General features: G+C 34.1%; 1 protein-coding gene across 1 annotated transcript; it reads right to left on the minus strand.

Annotated features, from left to right (window-relative positions):
- Positions 1-693: 693 nt before the first annotated feature.
- On the minus strand, positions 694-4086 carry LOC123273324. The gene is made up of 3 exons (XM_044740729.1): positions 3294-4086; positions 980-3192; positions 694-762 (listed from the first exon to the last, which is right to left on the minus strand). The coding sequence occupies exons 1-3, from the start codon at positions 4084-4086 to the stop codon at positions 694-696; spliced, it is 3075 nt and encodes a 1024-aa protein (XP_044596664.1).
- Positions 4087-17914: the final 13828 nt, after the last annotated feature.

Consider the following 17914-nt stretch of genomic DNA (forward strand, 5'->3'; position numbering starts at 1 on the left):
ATTTGTTGATAGTCATTGCAAATGCCAATCTAATCGGAAACTGAATACGTTTGAATTGAATTGGCACATCTTTAGGTATAATAAGAATCCGTGGTATGAGTATATTTTCACCTCTGAACTTGCCATTTAAAATCCTGGCTTCGATCACGTTTTTCATTAATTTTTGAATGACTAATTGCGTACCGTTACACAGCCGGGGCGGGTTCAAATTACGAAGCAATATAATTGGAGATCCAACCTTTAATTGTAAATTATGCGGTGGCATGTCTGGCAAATCCAGTGAGTTCAAAAACTCTGTGGGAAAATTTACTGCTTCGCTGTCGTCGCAAACTGTATCAATAGATTTATATGATACCAAGTTCCCTGGCAACAACATTTGTATCTTCAGATTTAAATTGTCAACGTCTACATTTTTTGCCGCTAAAATCGCTCTTTCTGCAAGCCACTCATGATTTATGTACTGTGTGTGTACATCGGGAAATATTTGTTCAATGAGAGTATCTTGCGAATCAGCGATTGTGCAGAAATCATTCGCTAATTTCACGTATCCAGTTTCATCTATAGCATCTTTTCCATCACCGATATCTAAGAGTTGTTTTGAAAATGTTTCAGCGGATGGATCTTGAAGCATTTGAACGCGCATATTTATTTTTAGCTGTAATTTTTCAACATTACGCCACAATGGAGATGATTTTAAGCAAGCGTTGATCTCATCAGCGTATGTTGAACGTGGAATGACTGGAAGTGTTTGTCTGAAATCACCTGAAAAGACCAACAGAGTTCCGCCAAATAGTTTGTCACTGTTTTTAATATCTTTCAATGTCCTGTTCAACGCCTCAAGTGAATGTTTGTGTGCTATAGTACATTCATCCCAAATAATAATTTTACACCGTTTCAGCACAGTGGCCATGGACGATTGTTTCTTAATGTTGCATACTGCGTCAGGGTTATTCTGAATATTTAGTGGCAGCTTAAATACTGAATGAGCTGTTCTACCTCCATCCAATAAAGTTGCTGCAATGCCCGATGATGCAACGGCCAATGCGATGCCATTATTTGATCGTATTTTAGCAAGAATTAGCGAAATAACGAATGTTTTACCAGTTCCACCCGGTGCATCCAAAAAGAAGAACCCACCTTGTCCAGCTGAAACTGCGAGCATAATGCGATCATAAATGGTTCTTTGTTCCTCATTCATTAGTGGGACATTGCAGGCAACAATTACTGCCATTTCTACAGTACTGTACTGCAGTTCACGATTCATTTCAGTATTCATTAAATCAGATGCAGTTCGATTTGGCGAATTCATACCGAAATTACTAAGTGGTAAGTTGGCAATGACAATGCAAAGATCCTCAATAGCAATCAATGCTTCATTGTACATTTCGTCGCTGAATGTTATGGTTAGATCGTGGCACCGTATACGATGTTGATGCAATATATCATCAGTCATTAAATCTTTGTGATTTTCCCATAATATCTGTGCTCGGGCTGGGAAACATGTAGTCAACACTATAGCGAATAGTAGACGAATTTGTATTGCTGTACAGTTCAATGCAGCTTCAGCAAGCATGCATTCCCACTGGTTGTCGTCTTCCAGCAAGCCGAGTGCAAGGCATGCATCTTTATACGTTGGATATTGTTGCCCATTTACTTTACGTATATCTTGAAATGATAATGGGCCAGTAACATTAACCAACAACAGTCGAAGATAAAAGCACTCCGTGTGTCTTGGATTGACTGTAAATAATCGCCCCAAGGCGTTTGATTTAAATAAATTGAGACATGCAGCAACTGGTGAGCCTTGCTTGCGGGGCATCCGTGTTTTTGTTTGAGTCCATGTGAAATAGCGTGGTACTTGTGAATAGAGTAATGTTCGTGCAAAGGCACCAAAATCATCCGCACGATTACACAATTCAAAAAATGCAGTGAGTGTAGTTTTAGGTGGATTTATTGCACGATCAATCGCTGTCTCGTTCGTGAAAAATACACGCTGACCGTTTTCAAGATGGATGGCTAACTGAACAACTGCTGGATCCCGTTCATGAATTGGAAAACCAAAGATACGCCAAGCAGCTTCATTGGAGCTGATGTACCGACCAATTTGGTAGAGCGCTATTTCATCGTTTTTATTCACTGGAGGAGCATTCACATCAGTATTTTCCACTCTAAACACAGCCATATCACTGCCTTTATGGACATACTTGCAAATGTATTTGATGTTCTTCACAGAACTGCAGAACTCAACATTAATATGAGCATTATATGTTTTGCTCAGCAGAGGCGAATATGGCACCACCAAACGATTGTCAATATCAATGTCTGTGTTGATGATATTTTTAATAAATGATTGTCCGCCATTTTCAGGATTTCTTCGATGATATATTGGGTATCCGTCGACATTTGCGACCGTATCATTGGTAAAATCTTTAGGGAAATTTTTAGTACATTTTCTATCAGCCATGCAAGGCGATGAACTATTAAGAGTACCACATGGACCATGAATCATATTTGTTGTAACAATATCAAACAGCAGTTGGTCAGTGGATGGATCTGGAATTTCCGCAGAAATAATACTATCGATTTCTTCAGGACGGATTTTGTCGATGAACCAAACCAAAATGTGTGCATGAGGTAATCCTCGCTTTTGCCACTCAACCGAATACATCCAGCAACGTGTGGGACCAAATACATGTGATTTAGTAATGAAACTTATTAAAGACTTCAACTTTTGTTTGAACACACGTGCTGTAATGTCATGGCGATGTATTGCATTTTGGCCAGGCAGTAGCAAAGATGTAATCTCTGGCCATTTTGGATTACATGTGAACGTGATAAATAAACATGGTCGTCTATATTCGCGCACGAAAGTCAGAGCATCCTGTATATATTCTTGCATATGACGTGGACTGCCTACGTACGATGATGGTAAAATGACATGGTTACCAATTTCGGCGACGTCGGCGTTGTTGTTGATAGCGTCTCGCAAATGAATGTACTCTTCCGCGCGCAGCTTTTGTTGATTATATCGTAAGTATCGTAGTCGTTCGCTCTCAATCTTCGCGTACATGTCGACCATGAATTGTTGACAAAGCTCACAACATCGTAAAATGACGTTGTCCAGGCCACGTCTAATCATTAATCGGTACGCATAATAATCCTTTGAGCTAACGTTCTTATTTGTTTCAGCTCCTGTAATATTTGTTCATAAAAATTAATTTAAATTTATTACGTTCAATAATTTAATTGTTTTGTTGAATGATTAATGATAAAATTAATAATCAATGAAGTACCTGATACAGGATCTCGTTGTTTTATGTTTATGCAATATCCGTCTTGTCCCTTCCAGAATATTAGCGGATATTGGAGAGCGTCATATGAACGATGTGTGTCAGCAATGAACTGAAGATTATTATTTCTTCTACGAATCACAATTTCTCGTGCAGCTGTACAATCGCCAACCATGATTCCAGCAACATCATCAACAACGGGTGCATTGAATCTACGAATATGCTCTTCAGCTGGTGTTTTATCAGGATTAATGACGATAGCGTGATTATCGCTTTGTAATTGGTGCATATGTGATTTGAATATTTTCAACAACTCGTTGTGCTCGTTCAAAAGAGCATCTAGCTCGCTGACGATGCGCCTGGCATAAAGTGAATCAAGGTTATTATAATCACAACGTGCATTCACGCGATTGGCAAGTGCGCTTCCGGAATCCTCGCCGCCCATAAAGTAGATTTGTAAGAATTTATGTGGTTCGTTTGGCATTGGCAGCAGTGAGCCCATTTTATGATAAACTTGGCCTCTGATTTTGAATGTAGAATTGAATTGTTGACCATTTGCATTAGTATTTCGAACTATTTCTGTTGCTCCGAACGATGTCATTTGAAAGCATGAATTGAATCTTCGAATTGACTTCAGGAACACGTTAGAATCTGGATCCGTGCCGATAAGTAAGCCGTTCAATCGTTCAGGTGGTGTTTCAATTTCAGGTAGTTGCACTTTTCCTGACGCGCAACACATCCCAGCTGGCTCATTTTTGAATTTCAGAGCATGACAATGCGGACATTCCTTGTCCATAGCACCAATTACCACTTTTGAATGAGCATAATATTCAATATCGGGCTCATACTGGAATGCTAGACGCAGGAATGAATCAGATATAAATGCTCGATCTACCTGTTGTCGTTGTTGGTCATTTGTTCTTCGTCTATTGACTGTGAAACGGCGTGATTGTCGTTGTTCTAATCTTCTGACTTCATTGCGTTCAGCTCGTGTATCTTCTGGCTCTTCTTGATGCAATTGCGCCATTCTGACACGTGCATCAGTATTTTGTTGCTGGATTTGTTCTTCTGTTCTTTCGGATCTGCTATTTCGCAAGTTTCGAGCTTTACTTGTACTGCGGCTCAAATCAGCCCCTTTGCGTTTTCTTGGCATTGCTCACTGTACAAAACATACATAAATAGAATTAATGAAATTATTTAATGATAAAAAATGTTAAAAGTATAATTAGGGCCAGGATTTTTGCCGCAGTTTTGAAATGATTAGTTTTAATTTATGAAATTATAACAAAAATATAAGTTTTATGGAAAAATTTTTCAAACAAAACTAAAAAATTAAATTTTATGAAAACATTGTCCCTTATAATTTTTTCATACAACCAATATTTCCATTAACATTTCAAAATACAGATTCATAGTGATTGATTTTTTGGAAAATATGAAAATCTTAATTGTTCAATTACATTTTTTTAATAAAATTAAATTAAAATTACATTTTTATAAGATCAACAACATTTTCGATATAAATAAAAAAAAGTATACTTACAACACAAAATCCGTTGTTATTGGAAGCTCGTGTCACGTGTTGAGTACTTTTGAGGTTATAAAATCACTTGATTAACTAATCGTGCAAAATACACTCAAAATTGATAATTTAATTATTATTGATAAAATAGGAATGATTAAAAGTTAATATGAGAGTTACACTGAGATAGCAAAATAATAATTGTCAACGTTACTAATACACTTGATGCATAAACAATAATGATGGCCGACAACTGTGTAGGGAGTGAGAAAGAAAGGAGACCGGATTCGTTCTCATTCCTACTCCGTGCTGTTTACTGGGTCAGAAGTAACACCTGTAGACATCTGGCGGGGATAACTAATTAAATGACGATTGATCAGTTTTCGACCGGAGAGGAAAAATGATTAAATTACTAAAATGGCTATTAAAAAATAAGGGTTGATCGTAGAAGGGTGAAAATTGAGGATTGTATGTATTTTTGTATGTTGTATCATAAAAAAATAGAAATTAAAAATTTTGTCTATAAAATAAAAAAAAAAATTTAGGGGTGGACTACCCCTAACATTTAGGGGGATGAAAAATAGATGTTGGCCGATTCTTATAGATACCGGATAAGCACAAAAAATTTCATCAAAATCGGTCAAGCCGTTTTGGAGGAGTATGGCAACGAAAACTGTGACACGAGAATTTTATATATTAAGAAGAAGATAGATAGATAGATATAGATATAGATATATGGGTCATTCCACCAAATAAGAACATTTTTACGGGGCGACCCTCGCAGATTATGTTAAAAATTCATGGAGGTGTTCTCTATCATAAGACAAAAATTTTCTGAGAGTTTTAGCTTGTAATACGCAGCGGTCTTGAAGTTATGATTTTTTGAAATTTTGGAAAAAATTTTTTTTCAACTTTTTCGTCAATTTTTCTGATATGAAAAACATTTTTAAACAAAATCGACAAACATTTTATTTTGTAGGAAAAATTCTTAGCTTTTGAATGAAAATATTTATTTTTTCATAAACTCATCAGAAGACCCTCAAAAATCGAATTAAAGTGGAGAAATTGATTTTTTTCGGTGTGCAGCCCAAAATTCTTTAAATTTGAATTTTTTTTCTGAAAGCTGAGAGTTTTTTACACAAAATATAGCGTTTTGCCGATGTGCATATTTTTTGTTTCGTCACAATTAAATTAAACGCAAATTCATCATAATTAAAATACTTTTATTTTTGAACTTTTTTGAGATGTGGACACAGTTTTAATGAAAGCATAACCAATTTCATTATTTAAAGGCACAAAAGTGTGTAATGACTGTGCACCTTTCACCGTTTTCGATTGAGAATATCGTACGTCTAACACATTTTTTTTTATTAAATAATCGTCATTAGCTATAAAAGTAAAGTCAACGCTTGTAAAATTTTTAGTTCCCCAGGAAAACAAATTTTGTGGTTTCAGTATATGCTCTTTATTGTTCATTTGTAATTAAGCTCTAGCAGCATATCGTTTTAATGAACCCGCAAGACCATCGCATGGTCCTTTGCCATGGGCAGTTGCAAAAAAATGCCACTCAGCGTTGATTTCGAAGTCAGCATAATGATAACATAAGTTTGTAAATGTTTTCTTGTTTTTGAATTGTTGTGGAGCTCTATCAGAGAAGTAAAAAATCGTATTGATGACAGCAAACTTCTTTTTAAGAAAGGCAATCAATTGCTCTTGAAATAAATAAATTAAAACTGTGTCGTGCTTAAGACAATCTGAAATACCAACAAAGCTGAAATCCTTAATAGTATCATTTTTGTTATAATAAATCACCATTGGAAAAATAGTAGCTTGATCATTATTCCAATGAAAGCCTTGAGCTGCTTCCTGCACAACGAATGCATAATTTTCCGCAAAGTCAAATACTACGGCGAATTCCCCGCTCTTTAAATTTAGTTTTGTATCAGAAAAAAATCGACTTTGTGTTTTCGCAATAAAATCATGTTTCAAAAGCTTATCAAGTTGCGTCACTAAAGTCTCGATGAAGTCTTCGGAATCTGAAGTAACATTCACAATAGTACAACGGTCTGTTGATGTCCACATTTTATATTGGATTTCATTAACATCAGATTCATTAAACGACACACGAAAATAATCAGCGATTTCTTCATTATTTGGAAAACTATTGCACATTCTGGAAAAGCACGATTCTTTTGGATTGTTAAAAACTAATTTATTTAATAAATTTTTGTAAATTGGCTGAGATTCTACAATCCAATCGGTGTTTTTCGCAAATTTTGGAAAATTACATCCTAAATGGAATAAATGTAATAAGATTAATAACTAGTTTTAGTACAATTATAGAGAATGTCAAATACACAAGTACCTTCTAACATCAATTTTACATTTTGATGAATAGTACAAACACATACGACATGTGTACCACTACTTCCAGCAAGAATACAATAAGTAGGCCTCAAACTAGCGAATTTAGAAAATCCGATTGCCACTGAATTATATTGCGCTTTGAAGCTTTGGTACAATTCTTTTAAATTACAAAGGCTGATTGCCTGGAACTTTTGTGGGATTCAAAGTATTAGTAGTCATTTCACCAGAGTCTAAATCAACATTCTCAGATTCACTGATATCATTTTTAAGATTCAGTACCATTTTTCGAGAACAGTCAAATTCAGATGCTATACGACTGACTTCCCAACAGTCGGGTAAAATTGAAAGCAGCTTCTTTTTTATTGATCTGTAAAGCAAACGATCGATCGTATTAATATGAAGAAATGAAGATATTTTAAAATGATCGATTGTTAAAAAAATTTACTCGTCACTTTCAGCATTATATAATTTCTTCACTTTAGCTATCATGGAACAATGATCTTGATTAATCTTTCTGTAGGTAGATTCAGGTACTATTCCAAATTGTGATTGGAACTTATTCTCTAGGGCAGCATAGCTCTCATCAAGTTTTTTTACTCCATAATTTTTTTCAGAATATAACCTTAAATTAAACGCATAGAAAAATAATTAAGTAAGTTTTCACTCAGTAAATGAAAAACTTAATCAATAGAAAATTTTTACCTGTCTTTTTCAATAAGAGGAATTTTCAAAAATCGCTCTAAAGAATGATCATTGTAATCACATAGATTGTCGCTAAAATTACTGACAGTTCGAGATAAACTGCTTCCTTGAGTACAAATTTCAGCTGATATACTCAGACTTTCAACACTAATTTGACTTGAAATAATTTCCTCTTCCTCTGATGCCGGCAGAATATATTCTTTGACACGGAATCGACAACGCACACATAACATTGAAGTGTCATCTAAGTCAGGAAATTTCCAACGATCTTCGTCGAGAAATTTTCTTAAATCTTTGTAACTCCTTTTTTATCTAAAAGTTTCGTTTAATTAGATGTCAAAAGTCAATATTAAACACAAAGCCATTAATTTAATTGGTTCTACGTAGAGATTATACATAAGAAGTCAAGTGCACTGTATTAGTTACTTACGTGACTCATTGAATGGATTACAACAATTTACTGACCGTATACGTTTACTCATGGCGATGAAATATCAAAGTTACGCAATAATTATTACTTAAAAACTTGAGCAATTATATTTTTGTTAAGAACAAACGATCCGAAAAGAAATCGCTCAAGAAAGAATCACAAAATGAAAGTAAATAGAGGGAGTTGTGAGCGCCATCTGCATGATAAGTGACGAAGTATAGACTCATCTTTCAAGCGGGTGGTTCAAAATTTCTGAGTACTATAATTTTAGTATTAGAGAGAAAATTATATTACTATTCTGAATTATATTACTGCATAGTGAATCTAACATTTAATTTAATTGTGACGAAACAAAAAATATTCACATCGGCAAAACGCTATATTTTGTGTAAAAAACTCTCAGCTTTTAGAAAAAAATTCAAATTTGAAGAATTTTGGGCTGCACACCGAAAAAAATCAATTTCTCCACTTTAATTTGATTTTTAAGGGTCTTCTGATGAGTTTATGAAAAAATAAATATTTTCATTCAAAAGCTGAGAATTTTTCCTACAAAATACAATGTTTGTTAATATTGTTTAAAAATGTTTTTCGTATCAGAAAAATTGACGAAAAAGTCGAAAAAAAATTTTTTCCAAAATTTCAAAAAATCATAACTTCAAGACCGCTACGTATTAAGAGCTAAAACTCTCAGGGAATTTTCGTCTTATAATAGAGAACACCTCCGTAAATTTTAAACATAATTCGCGAGGGTCGCCCCGTAAAAATGTTCTTATTTGGTGGAATGACCCATACATATATATATATATATATATATTATAATGGTCTTTTCACCGGCACTGGCGTCGACAGGGCCGGAGAGCACCACCTAAAATGGCTTACCTGGGTTTCGAAGGTAGTTGGGCGCCAGGAACTTACCGTTCCACAATTCGAAGTCGTTGTCGGTTGTCGTCGGGCGACGGGTCGATGACGAAGAGATTTAAAAATTCGAATGAACGGCGAAACGTAAAATGCTTAAATCTAAGTAATCTCGGGAAAAGAAAAACAAAAAAACAGTAATCGCCGAATGTCCAGTCAACAATTTATTTTTAACAGTCGCCAAGAATTATTAATAATTTTTCAAAAATTACTATAATAACAGTTAATTATTCGCCGAATGAACAAACAATAATAACTAAAAGAAACAACAATAATATTGATACGTCGGTGGCTCGCAGATAATAATTTAAATGACTTATAATTAATACTACGATGACGTAAGCAATTAATCGATCTTCAAATTAATTAATCATAACCAAAAATTAACTTCGGTTCGTCAATGGCGCGCAAAATTCTCAATTTAACTTATAATTAATAATACAAGATAATAAACAATTAGCTTTGCTCAAATTACTTAATAATTGAATAAAGAATCAAATTCGGTCCGTCACCAGCTCGTAAAAATCCCGAATTAACTTATAATTACTCATACGATGAAATAAACAATTAATTTTTCTCAAATTAATTAATAATAACACAAAATGATAAACTCAATTCAGTCCGTCGGTGGATCGAAAATGCTCAAGAGCAATTTTACTTCATAATACAATACTCTAAATAATTAATTCATCTCAAATTAAATAATAATTACTTATACGATGAAATAAACAATGAATTTGTCTCAAACTAATTAATAATTGAATAAAAGCTTAAAGTCCACTTCAAGAATAAAAGATGGCTCGCAAATTCCCAAATTAATTTATAATTAATAATACAATGGAACAAACAATTAATTTTTCCAAAATTAATTAATAGTTAAACAAATAAATAACAAAATTTAAATTCGGTCCGTCAGTGGCTCGCAAATTCCCCAATTAATTTGCAATAGCAAATTAAACACCATGTAGCTTTAATTCGACGATGATTCGCAAAATAATAATTCAAATAATTCCAAAATTCAACCATTTGGCGGGCTTGCGGCGAATAACTAATTACGGTCGGTAAATCGACTAAGCTTGCGGGTAATTGAAGCTCGAGATAAGTTTGGGCCCGCGCTCGGAGATGGCACGTCGGTCGGGCCTAGCTGTTAAGATAATATATAAGAAAGTATTCCAATCCTGCAATGCATGATGGGAAATGTGTTCATCTTCACACGAAGATTCTCATCAAATTTAGAGTCTGTAGAAGTTACAGTTTGGAAATTAAAATTTTAGATTTTAGCACCCATCCCCGCAAATCCTATCGGAAATAGTCTTTATTGAAGTTCATTGTGAGATGATCTCTACATGAGAAATAAAAGATTTTTACCAAATTTAGAGTTTTTAGAAGCTATATTTTGGAAATTAAGATTTTTTATTGTTAACACCCACCCCCGCGATCCTTATTGGAGGTGATTCGTTGTAAAGTCCGTTCTTAAATAATTTCTATATTATATGTAGAAGACTCTCACCGAATTTGGAGTCTGTAGGAGCTATAGCTCGGAAATTTAAAATTGTAATTGTTAACACCCACCCCCGAAATCCATATTTGGAGTAGGTTATCATTAAATACGCTCTTAGATCATTTCTACCTCAAATATAGCAGATTCTTACCAAATTTAGAGCCTATGGGAGCTTTAGCTTAGAAATTTAAAATTTTCATTGTTAGCACCCACCCCCGCAATCCATATTTGGAGGAGGTTATAAAATCCACTATTAGATCATTTCTGGATCACATATAAATGATTCCTACCAAATTTGAAATCTATAGGAGCTACAGTTTAGAAATTTTTTATTTTCATTGTTAACCCCTACCCCGCAATCTTTATTGGGGATGAGTTATCATAAAATCCGCTCATAGATAATTTCTACATTACATATAAGAGATTCCTATTAAATTTGGAGTAGATAGGAGCTATAGTTTAAAAATGGGAATTTTCCATTGTCAACGCCCCCGCAACCCCCCTTGTGGGTGGAATTTCGTAAAATCCATTCAAAGCTGACCTCTACTCGGCGAAAGGAATATTCCTACAAAATTTCAAATCTCTACGCCTTATGGTTCCAGAGATATCTCGAAGAGTCAATATATAGGTGGAAATCTCATATATATATATATATATATATATATATATATATATATATATATATATATATATATATATATAGATTTATTGGCACCAGGTGTACAGCTTGTCTAACAAACTCTGATACATCTTTCGCTTAAATCTACTTCTCTTGCACTAATTTTATAATTTATTATTTTATTTTAGTATTCCAACTTGATAGTTAATCTATATTTCAATCTATAACGCTAGTAAATACTTTCTTCGACTTTGGGTCGTTTCCTTAGTTTCAGTTTATCGCATATAGCAGATTCTTTTCAAATTTGGAGCTTATAGGAGCTACAGCTCGAAAATTTAAAATTTTAATTGTTAAAACCCAACCCGCACCCCCCTGTGGGGAGGGATATCGTAAAATTCGTTCATAAATTATTTTTACATTACTTACAGAAAATTCACACAAAATTATGAGTCTGTCGGAGCTGTAGCTCGGAAATTTAAAATTTTCATTGTTAACGCCCACCCCCGCAATCCATATTGGGAGTAGGCTGTCATTAAATCCGCTCTTGAATCATTTCTACATCCCTTAGAACAGATTCTTACCAAATTTGGAGCCTATAGGAGCTACAGCTCGGAAATTTAAAATTTTCATTGTTAAGACCCACCCCCGCACTCCTCTGTGGAGTGGGATATCGTAAAATTCGTTCATAAATTATTTTCACATCACTTACACAAAATTCATACAAAATTAGGAGTCTGTAGGAGCTAAAAGTCGAAAATTTTTAATTTTCATTGTTAACGTCCACCCCCGCAATCCATATTGGGAGTACACGGAAAGAAAATTGTACGAAAAATTACGATGAAAACATCGTAATTTTTAGTATAGGACATTGCAGTGCCGGACCAGAACTCAAACATCGTAATTTATACGATGCAACATCGTAAATTTCTATCAATTAAATTAAAAAGAAGTTTAGGTCACCGAAAAAATAACTCTGTATTACACAGGAATCGAACCCGGTGTCCTTTCCGCCACTAGTCCAAGGTTTATCCCCTAACGCTATCGGAGGGAATATCGAAAATTTATGTTCAGTCACAGAATAAGACCCTCGATACAGTAGTTGGTCATCTTTCGGTGGTGGCGTCGCAAACTACTGGACTTTGTCTCTCTTTTATTAAAACATATAGTATGCGTCCTTATTCACTTGCTCTTACCGAAAAAAAATTTACTAAATAACATCGTAATTTTCAATAATTCAAATTTTATTCTGTAGACGGCAGCATCTTAAAAATCGAGATACTGAAAGTCTAGTCCTGGATTATGATGTTACTATTGTAATTTTTCATAGGATTTTTTTTCCGTGTAGATTGTCATAAAATCCACTCTTAGATCATTTCTACCTCGCATACAGCAGATACTTATCAAATTTTGAGCTTTTAGGAGCTACAGCTAGAAAATTTAAAATTTTCATTGTTAAGACCCACCCCCGCATTCCTCTGTGGAGTGGGATATCGTAAAATTTGTTCATAAATTATTTTTACATCACTTACACAAAATTCATACAAAATTAGGAGTCTGAAGGAGCTAGAAGTCGGAAATTTTTAATTTTCATTGTTAACGTCCACCCCCGCAATCCATATTGGGAGTAGATTGTCGTAAAATCCGCTCTTAGATCATTTCTACATCACATATAGGAGATTCCTACCAAATTTGAAGTCGATAGGAGTTATAGGTTAAAAATGGGAATTTTCTATTGTTAACGCCCCCGCAACCCCCCTTGTGGGTAGAATTTCGTAAAATCCGTTCTTAGCTGACCTCTACTCGGCGAAAGAAATATTCCTACCAAATTTCAAGTCGCTACGCCTTATGGTTCCAGAGATATCGTGATGAGTCAATATATAGGTAGGAATCTCTTATATATATAGATATATATATATATATATATATATATATATATATATATATATATATATATATATATATATTGTGATTCCTTTTTCGGCACTGGCGTCGACAGGACCGGATCAGGTCAACAAAATTAATTGGCCTACCTGGTTCGTAGATTTGGTTGGGCGCCAGGAACTCAATGTTCCACGGGTCGATCTCGCTGTTGATCTTCGTTGGGCGGCGGGTCGGTGTTGAAGAGATTCAAAAATCGAATAACGGCAATCGACGGACAAAGAAATCGAAATTGGACGATGGGATCGGTTAACCAGAGCAACAACAATAAAAAAAATAATTGAGGCGTGCACTTCTAATCCAGCAACGGTTTATTCAACAAAAAATATATTCTGTCGGCAATATCGCATTAATAACAAAAATTATTTTAACGCAAAAATAATTCTAACGAAAAACTAGTGCTAACGCAATGATTCAACATTTCAAAATAAAACAAATTACAAAAAAAAAGTATTCGAGTAACCAAAAAAAATTACAAAGTCTTTTCTTTAAAAAAAAATATTAATTAATTCAACTCGCCAAATTTATTCAAAAATTTTCAAAACAAATAATTAACTCAACTCGCCAAATTTATTCAAAAATTAAAAAGGAAATAATTATTTCAATCTCAAAATTTTATCAAAAATTTCAATTGCCAAATTTAATAACAAAATCTCAATCGCAAAACTTTATCAAAAATCGCAACCGCAAAATTTATTTAGGAAGTCTTCTCTTTTTTTGTTTTTATTAAAAAAAAATAATAATTTCAATCGCAAAATTCAACCAATAATTTCAATCGCAAAATTTTTTTAATACACAAATTTCTAGAGAATATAATAAATCCAATCGCAAAAACCTAATAAAGATCTCAAAATTATCCAAAATAATTCAAATCGCCAAATGGTTCAACAATGACAAGAAAAAAAAACAAATTATGCGAAGTATTCGAATTAGTCAACTTATTTTACAAAGCAATTTACTAAGCCGCTTTGTCGGGTATTTGAAGCTCGGGGTAGGTAAACAGTACTTATTATCCCGACCAAAAATTCCACACACACAAACACGTGACTCAACGGTACCGTGCCACAAAGTGTCGTCACTAAGCTTCAAAAATACCGCACGGAATTTATTTAATTCCGTGCAACTCGAATTATAAACAAATTATTTTAACACGACGAAATTCGCGGTGATGACACCCTGGGGCTAATAAAGACAGTGACCAGACTTACCCTGCAGCTACCGTAGACGTCTCGGGCGATGCTGACCAAGTAGGCGAAGTTGGCGGCAAAACTGACGGAAGAGCGTCGATATCTCGGCGATGGCGTGTCCGGGGTCGTAGTGTCCAAAAAAATTCGGCGAAATATTTCACAATAATGTACACAATTGTACTCACGTCAGCGACAAATTTAAAAAAAAATTAAACAGCAAAAATAATCAAAAAGAGAACTGCACGATGCCACAGTCACGGCGTCCAGATCAGAATTCTGTGTTAATATGACTGCCTCCTCGGCAACACATGCTCTTTTCTTTTCGGTTCGTTCCCAAAAACTCGCATCCAATCAGCTCACAGCTTCTTCTAGCCGGCCGTTGTATTACGGGATGCGTCCAGTATTCCGTTGCGATCGATGATTGGTCGATACTTCGATTAGTGATCAGCCTCGTGTTCAGATGGCGCCTCGCATACTTGTTGTTGATCGCTCTCCGTCGTCATTGGTCCATTCAAATTTTCTCGTCGTTCCATCCTCGCGGCCAGATGTCGCGTTGATCGTCGGTGGCTCGTAGAAATTCGCGGGTCGTCTGATCGCTATAGTCTAGTCTCACTCACTCATGCATTCAACAATAGTTCACACTCATTCCGGTATTCTTTTTATTTGAATTTTTTAATTCAAATTCGGCGCGTTTTCTTTTACTAATTTTACCTCGAGCTTGTCATTCTGATCGGGAGGCTGCTTGGGGCGACACAGGCGCGTCGAATCTCTGCTTTTCCTCAGCTTAGCCAACCTAATAATTTTAAAACTCGGAATTTCAAATCTTAGAACATTTTTCTCATGTCACAATATATATATATATATATATATATATATATATATATATATATATATATATATATATATATATATATATATATATATATATATATATTAGGGTGTGCCAAAATGTAACTCCCGTGGAGAACCTTTTAAAATTGAAGTTTTGAGTTCCGCTTTTAACAGGGACTGTGTTTGGGCATTTCCTGAGATATTTTGGGGGGAGACGATGTATTTGATTATTTATAGGATTTTTACCAGGAGATTTAATTGGGCACTTCCGGCCAAATTTTAAATTTTCACCGAAAACGCCCAAACTAAGCTTCTGTTAAAAAATTCTATGAAAATCAAATACATCGTCTCACCAAAATATCTCAGGAAATGCCGAAACGCAGCCCCTGTTAAAAGCGGAACTCAAAGTTCCAATTTTAAAAGGTTCTCCACGGAAGTTACATTTTAGCACACCCTAATATATATACATATACAGGGTGTCCCAAAACTCACGGACGCCATTGTAGCATTTGATGAAAAAAAATAATTCTGAGACGAAAAGTCCTTAGCCATTTTTCAATTAACCGCATAGATAATTAGTTATTAATTAAAAATAACGTCTCTTTATTTGTTAGAGAGAGAGAGCGCCAGTGTCCAGTAAAGTATGTGCCAAACAAAGACACAACTAACTGTATGACTAACTAGTTTCTATAGCTAATGTAGTCACACATATTTACTTACACATTCACACGTGCAAGCGTCTTCGTTGGAACGCACTTGACTTGACACTAGCGCTCTCTCTCTCTAACGCATAAAAGGACGTTATTTTAATTAATAATTAATTATCTATGCGTCTGATTAAAAAATGTCTTAGGACTTTTCGTCTCAGAATTATTTTGTTTATTAGATGCTACAATGGCGTCCGTTACTTCTGGGACACTCTGTATATATATTAGGGTGTGCCAAAATGTAACTCCCATGGAGAACCTTTTAAATTGGAATTTTTAGTTCTGCTTTTAACAGGGGCTGCGTTTGGGCATTTCCTGATATATTTTGGTGAGACAATGTTTTTGATTTTCATAGAATTTTTTAACAGAAGCTTAGTTTGGGTATTTCCAGTGAAAATTCAAAATTTGGCTGGAAGTGCCCAATTAAATCTCCTGTTAAAAATCCTATAAATAATCAAATTAATTCTCTCAACCCGAAACATCTCAGGAAATGCCCAAACACAGCTGCTGTTAAAAGTGGAACTCAAAATTCCAATTTTAAAAGGTTCTCCACGGAAGTTACATTTTGGCCCACCCTAATATATATATATATATATATATATATATATATAACTGCTGCTATATATATATATATATATATATATATATATATATATATATATATATATATATATATATTAGGGTGTGTCATATTTAGGCAATATTTTTTTTTTTACTGCTATACCAGAAAATCTGGTAGTATATAGAAAATGAAAAATTATGCCACTGAGCTAAAGGTTTTAAGTCCAATAGCGGCTTAGCTCATCAAAAAATTCGATTTCCCATTTAAATAACACAGGAAAAATTTTTTTTTTGTTTCAAGTGGACTTTTCGTTATTAAAAAAATTTTTTTTCGAAAAACCTTCTGATGGTCTTTGTAGGAAATTAAATTCTCTACTAAAATATCTCTTGGGACGAAGACTGTAGAACCACTATTTTCGAAGTTATAGCCCGTTAAACGGTAACATTTAAAAAAATACACATTAAATTCCATTTAATTTTCAATTTATTACTCTTACATGAATAATTTAATTTTATTGTAGATTTTTGAGTATTAAAATTTTTAATTAAAGTATTGACTCGTTTCAATATAATAATCTAAGTCAAATTATTATTAATTAATCGTTATAATTACAAAAAATTTCATTTTTTCATTTATCTAAAAATGGTAACATTAACGTTTGCTTGTTAGCATTTGGAAATATTTTCCTGTGCATAGCTGTAGATTGCAATAAGTACTGTTTCTGCTCTTCATCAGCAGTTAAGCTTTTATTTTAGGCTTCCATTATTGTTGGACCGCCCGTTCCGCAGTATCATTACACGGAGAAAAAAACATTGTTAGAATAAGGATACGTATCGTTATTCTAACTATACGCCGTATAGTCATTTTTTTTAGAGATATACGCTGTATAGCCAATTTAGTTATACAGCGTATCATCAAAATGACGATCCATATCATTATTTTAGCTTTATATATAGTTAATTCAACTATACAGATCCTCACGTTAACGAAACAATTGCCTGTTTTGACGAAACTACATATATTTACAAGAGCTATTCTCTGCATGCTTTTAAGTCAAACAAATGAATCCTTAAATCAGAAATCCGGGTTGTTATTTTAAGGAAACGTCGTTTGAGGATACGTTGGATGGTCATTTTAACAATATTTTTTTCCGTGTAACAACGTGTAAATGTTTTAAAATTTTGAGGCACGTATTGTAACTTTTGTCAGACATCCACTGATCAGGATGTAAATTTAAAAAATCAGTTGGCAGTTCCAACCTTTTAAAAATAATCATCGACTCTTCTGATGCAAAGTCATACAATTCTTTGTTTAGTAAGAAATTAATATTAACATTTTTTACA

Source organism: Cotesia glomerata, linkage group LG10 (assembly GCF_020080835.1).
Source record: "Cotesia glomerata isolate CgM1 linkage group LG10, MPM_Cglom_v2.3, whole genome shotgun sequence".
In the NCBI taxonomy this organism is placed as follows: Eukaryota; Metazoa; Arthropoda; class Insecta; order Hymenoptera; family Braconidae; genus Cotesia; species Cotesia glomerata.